General features: G+C 32.8%; 6 protein-coding genes across 28 annotated transcripts in view; 3 read left to right on the top strand and 3 right to left on the bottom strand.

Moving 5' to 3' along the window:
* Window positions 1-16,925, bottom strand: part of LOC129792578 (protein phtf) — a 295,904-nt gene that overhangs the window by 207,025 nt on the left and 71,954 nt on the right. The window lies entirely within an intron of this gene.
* The window catches only part of LOC129792640 (univin), a 273,488-nt gene that overhangs the window by 207,025 nt on the left and 49,538 nt on the right, over window positions 1-16,925 (bottom strand). The gene's annotated exons all lie outside the window — the stretch shown is intronic.
* Window positions 62-3,237, top strand: LOC129792600 (protein lethal(2)denticleless). Its single transcript, XM_055831818.1, has 4 exons — window positions 62-443; window positions 529-719; window positions 781-1,368; window positions 1,971-3,237. Exons 1-4 carry the CDS (start codon window positions 401-403, stop codon window positions 3,135-3,137), a joined length of 1,989 nt encoding a protein of 662 aa, XP_055687793.1. The 5' UTR covers window positions 62-400; the 3' UTR covers window positions 3,138-3,237.
* Window positions 3,173-4,697, bottom strand: LOC129792677 (cyclin-Q). 2 transcript variants are annotated; one of them, XM_055831987.1, is made up of 3 exons: window positions 4,632-4,697; window positions 3,557-4,253; window positions 3,173-3,479 (listed from the first exon to the last, which is right to left on the bottom strand). In XM_055831987.1, exons 2-3 carry the CDS (start codon window positions 4,187-4,189, stop codon window positions 3,330-3,332), a joined length of 783 nt encoding a protein of 260 aa, XP_055687962.1. In that variant the 5' UTR covers window positions 4,190-4,253; window positions 4,632-4,697; the 3' UTR covers window positions 3,173-3,329. The 2 variants fall into 2 exon arrangements, with proteins under 2 accessions (XP_055687962.1, XP_055687963.1); XM_055831988.1 differs by having other exon boundaries at window positions 4,569-4,681.
* LOC129792625 (resistance to inhibitors of cholinesterase protein 3) lies at window positions 5,374-14,425 on the top strand. Of its 19 annotated transcripts, none has more exons than XM_055831886.1 (12): window positions 5,385-5,456; window positions 6,621-6,834; window positions 6,909-7,025; window positions 7,280-7,437; window positions 8,724-8,873; window positions 8,933-9,071; window positions 9,684-9,704; window positions 10,927-11,108; window positions 12,668-12,820; window positions 13,365-13,460; window positions 13,604-13,856; window positions 13,918-14,425. In XM_055831886.1, the coding sequence occupies exons 2-12, from the start codon at window positions 6,648-6,650 to the stop codon at window positions 13,968-13,970; spliced, it is 1,509 nt and encodes a 502-aa protein (XP_055687861.1). In that variant the 5' UTR covers window positions 5,385-5,456; window positions 6,621-6,647; the 3' UTR covers window positions 13,971-14,425. The 19 variants fall into 19 exon arrangements, with proteins under 19 accessions (XP_055687870.1, XP_055687874.1, XP_055687877.1 ...); XM_055831887.1 differs by lacking the exon at window positions 5,385-5,456 and adding an exon at window positions 5,583-5,599; XM_055831892.1 differs by lacking the exons at window positions 5,385-5,456; window positions 10,927-11,108 and adding exons at window positions 5,615-5,787; window positions 11,632-11,711.
* Window positions 14,573-15,422, top strand: LOC129792693 (uncharacterized). The gene is made up of 3 exons (XM_055832013.1): window positions 14,573-14,633; window positions 14,697-14,902; window positions 14,990-15,422. Coding segments are annotated over exons 1-3 (534 nt in total). The 5' UTR covers window positions 14,573-14,631; the 3' UTR covers window positions 15,316-15,422.

Genomic DNA, 16,925 nt, shown 5'->3' with positions numbered 1-16,925 from the left:
TTTGTCGATTCGACTGGTTGTGTACTAAAAAAAAAATTCCAAATGTCAAAAACTATTACACACTGCAACCAATATTGTGCAAAAGTGAATGAAATGCTCGCAAAAATAAAACAATTTAATCCTCAAAATCAGTGAAATGGGATTATTTATTTTCCTTAGATAAGTTTTTTTTTATTAAAGCTGCTTACAGATGTTTTTAATTTATCTTATTCATGCTTAACTTAGATTTCGCTTAAAGTTTGTTGCATAGTGTAACTTTTGACACAGGTGACAGTTCACGACGAAAAAATAAACATAAACAAAAGTCAAAAACTTGGCGCGCGAATGTTTCCTCATGACAACATTCATTCACAAAACTAAGATTTTTATTTAGCTGATTTTCTGTGTATTTCCCCCGAAAATGAATGCAACTCAAGAGTTCATTCGGAGGCAAATGGGAGTGGGTAAGTTACGCAATAAATAATTGCTGAAAAAAGCTCAATTTGGGGAGAAAAAAAAATCATTTTTACAAAACAAAATTTCTTGCAGGAAAAAGGAGGAGAAATTATGATATTGCCCTAAGTAGGCTTGGTGTTCATCGTACGGATAATTGGAAAGGACTAATAAGTACAATTGGAATTGATGTTGAATACAATGTCCTTCCGCCAATATATGCGGCAAAATTTGCAAATACCGAAAATTCCTATCATCTCCTGGCACTTGCAAATGAGGATGGAAAGGTACTTTACTAAGAAACTTTCTCCTAGAATGGAATAACTAATTATTTTCTTTTACTTTTAGATTGCAATTCATGACACAGACAAAATTCTTTTTGACGAGGAGATTGCTCGTCAACACCACCAATTGTCTGGGTATCAGTGCCACAACAATGCGGTGTGTGATATCGCTTGGATGCCGGGTGAGATGAAGCTCGTGTCAGCGTCCAGTGATAGCAATTCGTGCCTCTGGGACGTGAGTAATGGGGAATTTGTACACGTACGTACATTTGCTGGTCATACACGAAGTGTGAAAACAGTTGCATTTCGCCAAGAGGATTCTGCTGTATTTGCCACCGGTGGACGCGATGGGGCTATCTTGATATGGGATACACGAGTTCTGCCGTCGGTGGATCAAATTCCTCGTGCAGACAATTGCATCTTCAGTGGTCACGCGGAGTACCATGAAAATCGACTGAAGAAGACTCATACCACGAATGCGTACAAGAGTAGTATTACAGGATTGGGATTTCAAGATGAACAAACCCTCATTTCGTGTGGTTCTGGAGATGGTGTTGTGAAAGTTTGGGATCTCCGTAGGAACTACACAGCCTACAAGAAGGAGCCATTGCCTAAGCATAGTCTACCCTACGGTGGATCCACTACATTTAAGGTAATGTGGATTGAACGTATTCAACGACCAAGAAATCCTTGAAAGTTCAAGAATTCCTTTTGAAAATTCAAGAATTTAAAAAAAAAAATTAAAAGAATTTCATCTGTTTTTAGAATCTCTGACAGTTCAAGAATTTTTTGCAAAAAATTCAAAAATTCGTTCTGAAAATTCAAGAATTTTGTCTTAAATTAAAGAATTTCTTTTTTTTTAGAACTCTGAAACAAGAATTCCTTCTGAAAATTTAAAAATTTTGTCTTAAATTTCAAGAATTTTCTTCTGAAAATTCAAGAATTGTTCTGAATTTTTTAAGAATTTCTTTCGAAGAAATTTCAAGTATTTGTTGTGAAGTTTCAAGAATTCTGAGATTTAAAAAAAATCTAGATTTTTTTTCTGAAAGATTAAAAATATTTGGGTCATATTCAGTGACCAAGAAATTCTTGTTTTAGAATTCTTGAAACTTCACAATATTTGAAATTTCTTCGAAAAACTTAAAAATACTAAAAATTAAAATACTTTAAAAAATTCAGAAGAAATTCTTGAAACTTCAGAAACATTTCTAGAATTTTCAAAAAAAAATTTTAACCAAAATTTCACACTTTCAGGGCTTTACAAATCTCGTGGTAGATTCTAAGCGTTTCCGGTTGTATGTAAATTGCATGGATAACACAATCTACTGCTACAACATATCTACGTACAACCAGAAACCCCTGCAGAAGTACGTTGGATTCAAAAACGGCAGCTATTACATCCGTGCCTGTCTCAGTCCCGATGGTCAGTACCTTGTAAGTGGAAGTAGTGACGAGAAGGCCTATGTGTGGAATGTCGATAATCCCTCACCCCTCGCCGTGCTGTGTGGTGGGGAAAAAATGAATGCATCGGGTGATGTGGAAATGAGCTGCGTTGCTTGGAGTCAATCGCGGGATTTGCGTATTGTCACGTGCACAGATGATGGAAGGCACAAGATTTGGCGTGTTGGACCATCGGACGCAGATGCACCGATGCGGAGTTCCTACCGCCAGTGGGCACAAATGCTGCCACATTGTGAGAAGAAGGTTGAAAAGGTCAACAAGACGTGCAAAACTTGGTGGAGTAATGGTGGAAGTACGCCCAGTTCAAGTGGACGCGTCGCCCAGAAGAGGACTTTCGCTGAAATTGATGATGATTGTGGGGAAATGGACTTTGGGGAGGTGAAACGGTGTCACATTGAACCCAAGGGACGACGTCTTTTCCCCACAACACTCCCAGCAAATGCGACAATTGAAAATTCCTCAAATGAACAAAAATCTCCGGTGAAGAGCCCGACTGTGTCTTCACCACTATCTGAACGTGTTAACGTAATAGCATCTTCGGATGCAGCAGCATCATCTCACGTGAATGTCCTTCTCTTCTCACCAACATCCAATCTCCCCAATTATGTGGTGGACGGACAAGCACCGCATTTACGGGTAATATCACCGAAGAGAAAATCAAAGGAAAATGTGGATTGGCTCACGCGAATTCGTAAGCAGAAATTGCAGCAAGTTTCAGCTGCTCTCGGAGCGGCAAGTGACGGGGAGTCATCTGCAGGACCCTCATCACCAAGGGTGCATACACTTAGGGATGAAGATGCAACTGTACACTGTAATTCTTCAACCCCGCGACGACGTTCCTCACGATCTAGCTCAACATCAGATAGGCCACGTACGCCAAGTAATAGAAATGGAACAGAATCAATTTTGAGATTCTTAACACCCACAACGTCCACAACGACCTCACCGAAGCGCAAATAGGCAGCTGCCCAACGTGTATTGTATTAAATACCTACTTGTTTGTTTAATGCAATTTTATTTAGTTAATAAAAATGCTGCAGGAAGGGTTGAGATGAGAAAATTTGCAATTTTACTTGTCCCATGATTTTTTTTTCAAGAAGCATGGACGCTAATACAGCTTTGTAGGCTTGGTGGAATGTTTGAGGCTCTCAGTCAGTTATTGTAGAATTTTGTATCACCGCGTGTTGTCTCGTAGATCTTTAGAATCTTATCACACAACTCCCAATGCTGGACCTTTGGGAGATCACTCACAAATGCATTGTACCAGTAAGTAGTTTCATTACTCTCATTTGTCAGTGGCACCTGGAGAAATAAAAATATTGTGCAAAAAAGAATAAAATTAAAATAAATCAAATTAAAAAAAAGAAGGGGGCATTCACCTGAATTCCGTAAGTTTGCATGGCAAGTGAAAGGCAACAGATAGCAATGTGGGATGGTTTGTAGTTGAGAATATCTGGACTATGATGAAAGTCCTGAAGGAAAGCAGCTGCTGTCTTGGCAATTGGTGTTGAATTCCACATAGCCATACCCAGCCATCCTTGGAGGGATTTCATGTAGTGCAGCATGTACTTGTGCGGATGCACCGTAGATAAATCAAACTTCAGCATACGCGTTATGAGAAGTTCAGCTTGTACAATGGCATCCCTCAGGGTCCAGTACTCATCATCGAGCTCCAGGGGAGCTGTGCCACGATTTAGTGTGTTGTGTGTCACATTAATAACATCCCGAATCTTCACGGGATCATCCTTCAACTTTCCCGCCAGGTAGAGAGCTGAGGCAGCAATGAGAAATTCATCATAGATGGTCTTGTTGGTTTCAACCTCCTTGTAGAAACGATGAAAAATGATGGCAGCCATAGCCGACGTGAGGGGCTTCTGATTGAGCTTGATAGAGCATTCAAACAAAAAACGCGCAGGTAGACCAGCCGCTTGGGATTTACGATAGTCCGTCACACCATTTCGGGATCCTTTGTTTGACTCTCTCGCATGCAGGTCAATCACAACGTCCTTCATCTTTGCCTCCTTAATTTGGGTAGCGTCTCAACAAATTTTCTCACCTTTTCCCGCAAAAAAAACTCTATAAAATAAAAAAATGAGAGAACTTTACTATTCCACTCAAAATCTGCACTCGTGGGATGATTTTTTTTACAACGTAGGTTTGTGCAAAAGTTGTTAGAAAGTTGCTCACAAAGGTTAACAAAAAAAGTTTCTTCAACATATACTAATTAATCTACCTATATACAAAAAACAAGCTATACTTAAAATTTATAAACGTGGATAAAAATATTTCCGGATGATGAATGTAAACATGAATTGTTTTAGTAAAATTTATACACTACATAACGAATCTAAATAATAATTTGGGTAAAAAGTTTAATTTTACGCAATTTACCGTAAAATTTAACCCACGAAAAGGTAGAATTGAAATATTTTTCAATCGCAATGAGCTACGCACCTCCTTAACCTCCTAATTCACGTTGAAAAAGAAGTGGACAAAGAAATGTCAGAAATTACCTGGCTGAAGTTTTTCAAAGCAACTAATTAGTACTCCCGCTCTTACTAAAAGTTAGTACTAAAAATTCTTTATATTCGCGATTTTACCAACGAAATAAATTTCATAATGGAAATTTTTGGAAAAATTAGCTTTTTCCCGGTCAGCGTCGGAAAATCGGATCTCAGTCCAGAATTATAGGCACAATACAGCCAGAGCTTTCGGCACAAGTCAGTTCCTTCCTCAGTAGCTGTGAGAAAAGGAAATTTATTTATAATCATTTTTTTTTTTACATTGGCAAAGAAAAAGGAAAATTAAAGAGAACAAAGACAAAACTGAATCTTACATCTTATGTACAGTCAATGAACTAATGCAGAAGGCATTACAAGGAGAGGGCAACCTGAACGAAAACATAAACAAAGTGAGAAAATGCAAAAGAAATTAATTTAATTTTTCTGAATTTTCCAATTCACAATTTCGATTGCACAAGATCCTAAATCTGTATTCTTGCACTTCCATCCCATTTTACAACGAGACAACTTCTGGAAGAAAAGAAAATGCGAAAAATTACAAAGATTCTGTTAGTACTAAATTGTTGAAAAATTTCAATTTGGTAGATTGGCAAATTGAAGCGAATATGGCGAAAATGCTGAATTTGATGGTAAGCATGATGGTAAATTTCAACTTGGTAAATTTATTGATTTTCAAGAGTGGTAAATTAATTTTCCTCCAAGAAAGTGAAAATTAAATTCTAATTTTCATTCTATTGTCGTTCTACGGTTTAAACAGGTAAAATAGTTTACTCAAATAATTGATAAGAAAAAAGGAAAATTTCTGTAAATTAAAATATCAAGGAAAATATGGATGAGGGAGTATTTATTGTGAAAATGTTATTCGGCCAAGATCTTCGGCATCTGGCATCGCGGCATTATGTGAGAGTTTTCTCATCTTCTTCAGTAACGAATAGTGCCTCGAATAGTTTAGACTCATTTTTCTGTAGATTTTTTCACCTTGTAGTTATCTCCGAGATCATTTATTACTAAAAAGAAAAAAAGAGGAGCAGTGATTTTTTTATTTAAAATGAAATATTAGGATTTGTGAAATACTTATTTGTGAAAAGGTGTGTACAGTGCGTATTCTTAGCTACAGAACAGACAATTCGCAAACGAATAAATTAACAAAATAATAATAATCTTAAGCTAAAATTAAGAATCCTTGAGGAATATTTCGTTTAAATTGGTTACAAAATTAATTTGAAGATTATAAATAATCCTGAGAGAAATTTTTTTAACAAATTAGTGAAAAATTGCAAGGCTTTTGAGGGTTTTCCTGATTTTTCCTAATAGTGATGATAGCTGACATGAGAAAATTCCTCACCAAACTCTAAAAATAATATTCCCTCAATGTAAGCTTTATATACAAAAATACACACATTTAGCTTAATGGTGTAGTTACGCGGTAATTATGTATGTTCTTAAGCATTACATATTTGCCAATTTTATCTAAAAATCTGCAAAAAAAATTATAATTAGTAACAAAAAAAATTAGGAAAGTGAAAAGAGAACATAAATTGATCTAAAATTATTATGTAAAATAATGAATTAAATATTTTTTCTTCACGTTTTACACAGAACGTACGTATTATATCTAAAAATATCTAAAGAGGACGAGATTTTCGCACATTTAATGTAAAGAAATGAGCTTCGATGCGCACATTTTCAACATTTTACCATGACATTGAAGCCTTGATCACATTCGGGTTTTCATGGGTAATTTATAGAGGGTTCTATAATAGAAAAAAAATAATTTGACTTCTTTACTGAACTAACAATAGGTACCTAGTGTTTCACCTTAAGTTTAAAATACTTCTTAAAAATTCTAAATAGTTCTGTACAGTTGTGAAAATAAAGAAAATTGTGAATGGTGCTTATTTTCTCTTTTTTTTTTTCAAAGTGACCCGACCCAAAAGAATTTGGGAAAATGGCTTATGTGTCCTCAGTTCCTCCAACACGATCAGATCCACCGGGTCTGGGTCCAAAAAAGACTTTTTTCGTATTGGTCACGGTTGTTGGATGCATAGCAATTCTATGGCCTAAAGTATTTCAACCCATGTTTATGGGTGCCGGACAAGGCGGCAGATCACTCATGGATGACCACAGGGGATCAGGTGAGTCTCAAGCAATGCCCCATATTGTATTTTAAGGCTTAATCTTTTACAAATGATTTTTATTATAAAAAAAGGATGCTGTGATGTGGTACTAGATTCAGATGAATTTGCAAATGTCTCTTCGACAATTTCGTCCATAGAGCATCCTAAAATATTTCGAAAGAACATCAATTTATTTACGGGGGAAATTAGTAAGTCCACAATGAGTTTTCCTGTGGAGTGAATCTCTAAAAAAATCTAACAATTTCGCTTTAATATGTATTATGTATGTGATGTTACATACATAAATTCTTATTTACCACATTAACTACCATCTCAATTAAAATAACTTTCCACATAATTAAATTTCACTAACGTCTATGTAATTCGGTAGTCTCGTCGCCGGTGAGATCTTCTTATTTTCTTAAGCAATAATTATTTTATTCTTACATTTTTTTTAATATAGGTATAAGACAGGAGCGACCTCCTCATATCCGTCCTGATGCTATTCATCCAGCAATGAGGGAACGTGGTAGAGCAATACCGTCAACGCAAACTATTCCCATTGTAGATAGAAATACTCCAACAGGCATACCTGGATCAAGTCGAGTGGTTGACGGACGAGTGAGTATGACCTATTTAATAACTAAAGTGAGAGTAGGAATTCCTTTGCTCTTAAAAATCATAAAAATATATCAGAAATCATTAATTTGTTGAAATTCTGCATTGTGAACTAACTGAGATAGAAAGATTTACTCTCTTTTCTTTGAGATAATTTTTTTTTAAAATTTAAGATTTAAGATTACTAATTAACGTACATTTTTTCGAAAGCAAAATATGAAAGAAAAAATTAAACATGAAAGAAAAAAATCTGTTTTATATTTTCTTAGTGAGTTTAAGGTAAAACTGACGACTTCGTCAGCAATTCAGATTATTTAAAAATTGACTTAACATTTGGGTAACAGCAGCTGATGGCTCATTAGCCAAAAGTTTAGTCCAAATAAGGCATTTTTGAGTCCAAAAAAGATACTACTTGAGTCCAAATTAGACAGAGTCCTTGACATTATTCTTTAGATTAAAGAATTCTACATTTATTTTTAATTTTGTTTAAGAAATGAGAGATATTAGATTAAAGATGTTTATTTATCATGTTAGGAAACTTTTAAGAAAATAATATCGCTGACAATGAATAAGATAATTAGGATCAACGGAACATGTGTGGATGGTAATATAAGTAATTTTAAAATAAATCCACTTTCTTTTATGAATGAAAAAAAAATATCGTTAAGACGGTTTTTTGTCGGTCCATAAATAAAAGACTGTGGATAAGTGAAGAGGAATATAATTTTGCGAGATATGAAAAGAAAATCAATGTGTCCGACTTATTGTAAAAGTTTATTAAAAAAAAAGTGGAGAAAAATAATGTAGTTGCGAAGAAAGGCGTGAAATCTATTTCTGAAAATTAGCAAATTTGAATTCCTGCCAAACAAGCTACGAAAATGTTTTTTTTATACAAGCATATTTGATTGTTGGATGAAGTCACCGGTATAATTGAGTGTGTACTGTACATGGTGTAATGTACGCAAATGCACGTAATTTGTAACAGGAAATTGTCATGAAAATATAGGATTTCCCAAGGAAATACGTCATATTTGTTATTGCAATGCTGAGATTCATTTCTTGTTTATTTTTTTCAATAAAATTTTTTTGTGAGATTTTCTGCTCTGGAGAAGTTTGGGAATCAGTCTTAACTTAAGACAAAATTTCCTATTGAAATGTGACAATTCAAAATTACTTAAAATTGCGGGAAATACCAAAAATGTGTCAAATGGCCCCACTCATTCAACCATTTTAAACTAGATTTGTGACCTTATAAATTCTCAAGTAGTCCCTTATGCTATGCCCTACAGCCGCGACCAATGCCAAATTTACCGCGACCACCGATGGGAGCTGGTTCAATTCACCAAGCTACGGGACAAAAGTCAACGAACACAATGGGTTTCGTGATGCCTCTTTATACCATTGGGATTGTTTCCTTCTTCATTTACACTCTAATGAAGGTAAATACACCAATTTAATTTCTTTAGATTCTTTTTATTAATTATCATTTTTTTTATAGATTGTTATGAAGAAATCAAATAATAGTTCACCCTATCCAATACCTCAAAAAGAAGATCCAAACTTCAGGAATGTAGTTTTTGAGCAACAAGAATATGCGGGATACAAGCGACCCAGTGATTCAGGATCATCGAAATTAGGTGAGTTATTTATTTTATTTGAACAAAAACTAGAATTTCTTAAAAAAAATAAAACTTAAGTATTTAATTAAAGAAAACTATTTAAATAAAAATGTATAGGTGCATTCTACCAATTTTTTTTTTTAAGTTTAGTGCTCTAAAGTACCTACCTATTTTATTATACACATACATTTATTTTACATTCATTGCTAACGGACTTAGAAGAAAAGTAGGGTTATAGAAAAACCCGTAGTAATTTTAAAAAAATTTAAAGCATCGGTTTGCATCAAAAAAAAGTTTTTTATAAAGTCAGCAACATCTTACATACAAGGATCGTTAAACTTACTGATATCTAACTGTTAGTATTGTATACGTTCATAATTACATAATTGGATCATTGTTTATTGTCGGAGAATGGAAACTTCCAAATATTGAGCTAAAATTAAGCTTTATAAAAAAATATTCAAATAATTTATTTTGAACCATTTTAAAAAATTAAACTCTACCGGCTCATGTAATCTGGTTATAAAATTTTAACATAAAAGTTTATAGTTAAGTATTTGGACCTTATCCTGAAACAACGCATTATTGAATTTACTTATAAAATTATCTTTAAATGCTGGCAATTTGTAGGATGGAAAGAACATGAAGCAAGTAAGAAAAAGAACTTTATTCATTTATCTATAGAAATACAGCTTTTACGGCAATATTCGTTTTATGATCATGTCAGTAAAGAATAGAAAAATTTTCAATTCATTTTTTTTATATTTCATCATCAAATAATTTAATAGACGTTACATAGATATAAGTCTAATGCAGGTATTTCAAATCAGTTTTCAGGATTAACTTTCAATGTTACTCCTAAAGTTTATTCAGAAAAAAACTATTAAATAATAAATATTTTTTAGATCGATTTACAGAATTCTCAAGAAAATGAAAATCACTTCGAATTTCTTTTCAATCTTTTCTGCTTTTCTTGTTTTCTTGTTTTGTAATAAATGTGCGGCTTCTAACTCCCTCTAAAGTCTTGAGTAATGTAAAATCTATTAAATATCACTTCAAGACTATAAAATTAACTCTCGCTGAACAGTCGTATTTTGCTTAATAATTATGTATAGCATTCTATGTGTTTCTATATAATTTATGAATTGTGTATTTTATAACATTATTCTTTTCGCAATATGTGTGTGGTTAAAAATAAATCCCATTTCAAACATTGAAGGGGTAGTCGTTTTAAACAGGCTAATTATATCAAAGGCCACATATAGGTCAAAAAAAATTTCCGCGTTTGAAATTGTTAATTTGTTTTTATCTTTGCACCTTAGGTATCATTGATTTTTCTTTATTACCAATGCTAAATTTTGTAAAGGATATAACAGGACAGGGAAATTGCTTCATTCTCATAAAATTTTTGAATAATAATTAGTTTAGATTTCATTCATTTTATCAAGCTAAGCGTCAACTAAGAATAATAAAAATAAATAAATAACGCCATTTTACTCTATATTTTATGTTTTGCGGATGTGTAATACATAAAGTATTGAATCAAATGCTTAAAAGAAGACTGATTAATTTTCGCGTGCCATGCTAAAGTGTAATAAACATTTTACTAAAATACAATTTATATATAAAGTTACATAATTCATACCCACATTTAAGCTTAATGTTGGCAATCCATTTCGTGGTGTACTTTATTAGGGTTTTATTTTCGAGTATAAAATATGATTTTGTGGATTAATCATGTAAAATCGAGTACATATTATTAGCTGTATATGCATGTTTATATTGCTTCTTTATTTCTCTTTTTATATATCTTTAAAACAAATTTTGAAAAAAATCTTCCCTGTGGACGACAAAAACAATTTGTACAAATTAGAGTTCAATGAGACAAAACATCCTCCTGCCTCTTCTATCACGAATTTGTCTTTTATGGAAAAAGAAAAGGAAGACGTCATGGAGATTACTTTGCTACGAAAAAAATTGCAGGAGACAGAGAGTACAATGGCAAATATAATTGCGGAATTGGGGAAAGTTGCTTCCAAAAAAGAGGGAAATCAGGTTGGTCCAGAAAAATAAATTCAATCTATAATGGTTATATTTTATTAAATTCATTGCATGAGGAATTTCTGCTATTTAGTGCTTGAATTATGTAGTTATTATATAAGCCATATAAGTTATTTATTATATTTTTTATATAAAGGAATTTCATTTAATTTTATTTTTCATTACCCATGTATAGGAAAATGATTTTTATCACAACAAAATATCATATAAAACTAGGATAATTTCAGCAAGTATACGATATAAACATTTTTAACAATGAAAAGATGAAAGTAAATTCGAAGTATTGGATAGATGGAATTTTTATCGTTAATTAAAAATTTTCCACATCAAGTTGGTTTTTATCATTTCAATTGAATTTCCCATTAATATCAATAAAAGCGCATAAAAGGTATTACATAAATAAAGATGTACATATCCCTAATCGTCGCGAAAACATAATTTTTCCTTTAATAAGTTATTAATGCCAACATAAAACATTTATTTATGTATGAAAAATATAATTTATTATTTTTGTTAGTCGTCACGGCTATTCAAGGTCTTATAGATGCGGCTGATGAGCAGTTAAAAAGAAAGGAAAATAACACAAATACGAGCAAGGTTAGCAAAATATGAAAATACTCCATCAATATTTTGTTTTCCGTTTTCAATAAAAAAAAAAACATAAATAATAACGCCCTATTAAAATTTACGATTTGTTATACAATAAATAAATCAATGTATGTACTACTTTTAATTTCATCGTCGTACCCATTAAATTCATTAGCCTTATTAATTTTCAATTTTATTTACTTATACTTATTTTCTATACTGAGCTACTTATAGGTACCTATCTATTCTAGAAATTAATTTGATTTTATTTTAAAATATTGCATAAAGGTATATTTTCAATTTATTTGTACATAGTATTTGCTCAAAGGGGATCCTTTACTCATTACTTTAAAAAAATCAATTATTTATGGAAATTAATCCTTATTACATAAAACATTAACTTTCTAAAAATTCTTATCAGAATTTGATAATTAACATTTAACAATTAATTAATTAATTAATTAATATTTAGGTAGTTATACTAGTTTTTTTTTACTAATATCATTTTTTAAAGTAGGTATAACAAAATATATCAAAATAAATTCTTTTTAATAAATTAATTTTGTTCTTTACTTCATCCTTTTTTCTGTCCACGTTATTAATTTCTAAGAAATGTGTTCATATTGTAGGTATTACAAAATTGATTAGAGCTTACATTAGTTAATTGAGTTTCAAGTATGTAAAGGAAACCCTTAGAGAATATTTTAATAATTCATTTATGCTCGAAATGCTTATTAACAAAATTAGTGCAAGTATCTTTAGTTTTTCCATTCAGTTGTTGCTTTAGATCTTTTAAATTTATTTTTTATATAAATTATGACTAGTTATGACTATTTGGAAAGACTAAAAAATACTTTTTATTTTTAAAAATTCAATTTATCTAATTCACGAGCTTTTTTTACATTCCCACAAGTAGATTACTTTCAAAGAAAGTATTTTAATCTAATTGAAAATCATTTCTGCAGAATTCAACAGATGTTTATCAGCGACACGGACAAATAAAGCCAGCAGTAGAGGAAACACTCAGCAATGGACAGGTGAATCAAGCAGAAAAGTTTGAAGAGAAATCAACAAAGCATAAAAAACGCGATCTCAGCAGTGAAAGGGCGACCGTTAAGGTGAGATTAGAGAGAAATTTTATTAAATATATATAATAGGATTTTTTCGTATATAATATGGGGTGATACATAGCAGAAGGCTTTATGCTATGCGAGAGTAAATTATGTACTGCTACCGCGAAGACATGTACAAAGCTAGATGCTCAGAATCTTTAAGAACAAACAGATATTTTGTTGATTTTTTGAATTTAGATCAATTTTTGTAAAATAAAAGTTGTTTGATTTAGTTTTTGGTCGAGATTGGAGTAAAATTATAAGAAGCCGAAATGGGGGGTAGAGCTTTTAGAGCTTTTTTAAGAAAATTAGAATGAGAAGATCTTAACGTAAAATATTCTTTGTAGCCTTTCAGATAAAAGTCAAAATTTTCTAATATTTAAACAGATCTTTCATTGAGAAAAATATTCAAAATAAGTTCTCTCAAATTACATTTTTGGGTATTCTTTTATGTAGATTAAGAAAAAGAAAAAGATTGAAGAGTTTTTCCTTCTCAATTGCTTCTTGTGAGCTTGCTTATGCTGCCCTTAATTTCATGCTTAAAAAACAGGTTCTGGGTATGGAAATGACTGCCAGTTGCCAAGGAGGACAAAAATGGAGTGGTCGTCCTCCGACTCCAGTTTTTTCTTCACAGTTTCATCCACATGTAAGAATTATCCTTCATCCTATCATTTGCATTTTGGTTTTTCTTTTTTGCTTTTTATCTGTCTGTGGAAATCATTATTTTTTTTTAGCAATTTTAAATAGAAAATAATTAATTTTATTCAATATTCCTGTGTATCGTTCTAGTCCCCCCCATCGGAGGATGCTGAGGAGAGTCCAGAGCCACAAAGTATATTCTTACAGGGAGCTTTGCCGCATGAATCTCAAATTTTAGTGGCAGATTCTGCTGTTACGGAGGAAAATATTGAGACGGATGATGAGGAAAATGGGGCAATTGTTCTTAGTAGTAAAATGACTCTCTCCCTAATCAGTTTGGATCCTCCCGAAGACAAGGATAAGTCTGAAAGTGATGTTGATGATAAGGAAAATTTAAAACCAGGTATGAAGAGTTCTTTAATCACTTTTTTCTAAATATTTTAATTAAACTTTTTCTTTTACAGAAAGAGAAACAACAGGAAAAGTCAATGAAAAACCAACAAATGAGAAGGAATAAAGAAAAGAATTTTTCTCTTTATTGTTAGATCTACCTATTTAATAGCTTTAGCGGGTTTAGCACCATGCCTGATATTTTGTGGCCAACCAAAAATATTAAATAATTCTCTTACCTATCCATTAATTTTGAAATTGCATATAGTAGCGATAACATTGTGTATGGCATTTTATGGTTAGATAATGTGTAAAAGGGGTAAAAGAATTTAATCCGGATTTTTTGGTTTCTTTTAAATGTAAGCTATTGTAAGGAATTTAAAGGGTTGTATTGTTGTACGGATTTAGTGCTCCATCCTGTAAATATATTTATGAGACGCGAGGAGATAAAACGAATTGCAGAATTCTTGCATTTTGCACGATTGAAATAATAAATAAAATTGCTGTAACACATAATGTATGTAGGTTGTAATTTGTAAATAGAGCGTTTTGTCTGAAAATAAAGTATCATCGCAAGAATTATTTATTTCGTTTGATTGTCCACATCAATTTAAAAAAAAATCTTAATTTTCCTACTTTGCTCATAAATCTGACCGTTACTTTAAGAAAAATTTAATTCCCTACTTCGCCATTTTCGCCACCAGAGCATTCAATCATGGCGAATTTGAAGCGAAAATCTGTCAGTTTTGACGTATTACATAAAAGATTTTGTGTTTCCATATAGCAAAATGTAAGGAAATTAGAAAATTTTAATTTTTCTTATCAATACATTTATTTTTCTGAATTATTTTAGGGCACTGGAGGAGCCGGCGAAGGTCCCCAAATCTTTTAATGATCGCTTCTATGCTTACCCAGATGGTCAAGATGCAGCAGGAAAAATGCTCGTGGCGAATACATATGCCCTCTTTGGGGGTGTTGTTATCTCAACATATGATGTTGTGATGCTTTCGAAACCTGTAGGAATTGGCAATATCCTTGCCAAGTATGTTTACAACACAGGTTAGTTTAATACCTTGAATAACCATCTCTTCCTGATTCACAAATAGTCCTGCAAATTGCTTATCCTCCCGATTATCTTTTCAACAGGACCACTAATGGGTATGGCATCTGCCTTCACCATGGGAACTTACTTTTCAACAAAACTTCGTGGAAAAGATGATGTGATCAATTATGCCATTGGAGGAGCACTAGCTGGTGGTGTTTATGGGGCATGGAGAAGGAGTGCAGTAAGCGGGAACTGCGCAGCAATTGTCCTGGCCATTGCTGCTGTCGTCAAAAAATTATCCCTCCAGGAAGGTTGGAAATTTATTCCAGAACCCAAGAAGATTGGCTATCAAAATCTCTTCCTAGCCAGACATGATAGGACTGTCTTCAAAGACACCGAAAAAGGGTGGACTAATGGAAAGGAATAGAATGTACATTATGTTGCGGTAGTGCATAAATTTTTGTCTTACAAAAAAACTCGTCTTTCAATAGAGAATCGAGTTGTTAATTTAATTAAATCACTTTAAAAAAATCATGCATTAGAATTTTTTTTGGAAAATCCCTCAATGAATCTTTTAAGATTTTTGGTCAGTGTGAAACTGGGCTGAACTAGGTATTGGCTTGTCTAATATTTATTCGGATTAATAATCAAAAGATAAAATTATATTGAACAAAATTTGGAGCTTAAAAGACTTTCCTTAAAAACAAAAACTTAAGTCTAGTCTGAAAAAAAATCTGGTTTAAGAAAGCTTTAACCCAGCCTAAAAAACTTAAACGTTAATTACGAAAAAGACAGTAAGTAGTTTTTCGACGACAAGAGCGAATAGACATGAAGATCTTAGGGTAGATGAGTGGACTTCAAAGAAAATTAAGCCTGGTTTAGGAAAGCTTGAGCCTAGAATTAAAAAAAAACCTAGCTTATAAAATTTAACCTATCTTGAAAAAATTAGTCCAGATTTAGCAGAAAATTTCGCACTCTTGTGATAGTTTTTGAACATTTTTTAAATCTCAAAAAGACATCCCTAAGTCAGAAGATTAGGAAAGACGAAAATAAAAATTTAAAAGTCTATTTTTTTTACTATATCTAGGTACTTATCCTGTTACAATAAATTATATAAGAACTTTGATTTTTTCTACGGCCTCTACAAAGATAAAATTGAGGTAAGGCGCTTTGAATCTTGCTTACAATTGCCCGGGGACTGCGTTTGTAGGGTTGTCCAATATTATGAACCAGACTTATTAATATATTTTATATTTATTAGTTGGTGTTCCACTTCGTGGCCAACACCAAGTATTGTAATCGTCGGATTTTCCGACCACCTCAGATCGGGCTCAAACTTGGTATGAGCACGTTTTAGACAACCCACATTCCAAAACTGGTGGTGGAAAATTTTTGATCCGGCCGGCCTGCCGGCCGGCCTGCCGGCCGGCCCGGACTCCAAACTTTGCCTTATATCTCAGGACCGGTAACAGATATAGACTTCGGATTTGAAGTTTTCTATAGAAATGTGGGTGTAAAATTTCATTTTTTCGCATTTTCAAAATCCAAGATGGCCGCCATCCGCCATTTTGAACTACCGTCAACCACTTCCCTTACAGCTAGAGGTCTGAAATTTTAGTATGTTGTAGAGCTCAGTGAGACATTTTCATCGATAATTCATACATGAAAATCGGTCAAGCGGTTTAGCAAATATGGCGGCCTAAAGCAAAAAGTGTTTTTTCGATATAACTCGAGAACGGCTTGACCGATTTTAATCATCTTGGTATCAAATGAAAGGTTTCAAGAAGCCCTACAACTGTCTATAACATTCCAAGTTCCAAAAATGTCCGCAAGAGGCGCTAAAATCAAAAACAAAAATTGCCTAACTTTAAGGGGCAATATCTCTGAATCCCCATTATCGATTTCTTTTAAATTTTGATATGTTGTAGCCTGACTCAATATCTTTCCCCAGTCCAAAAATGAAGAAAATCTATGTCGCCGTTTAGAAGATATAGCCATTTGAAAAATTCTTGAATTTGAAAAGTTCTAAGAGTCATA

Source organism: Lutzomyia longipalpis, chromosome 3 (genome assembly GCF_024334085.1).
Source record: "Lutzomyia longipalpis isolate SR_M1_2022 chromosome 3, ASM2433408v1".
NCBI lineage: Eukaryota > Metazoa > Arthropoda > Insecta > Diptera > Psychodidae > Lutzomyia > Lutzomyia longipalpis.
This window is presented reverse-complemented; position numbering and strand designations above follow the sequence as displayed.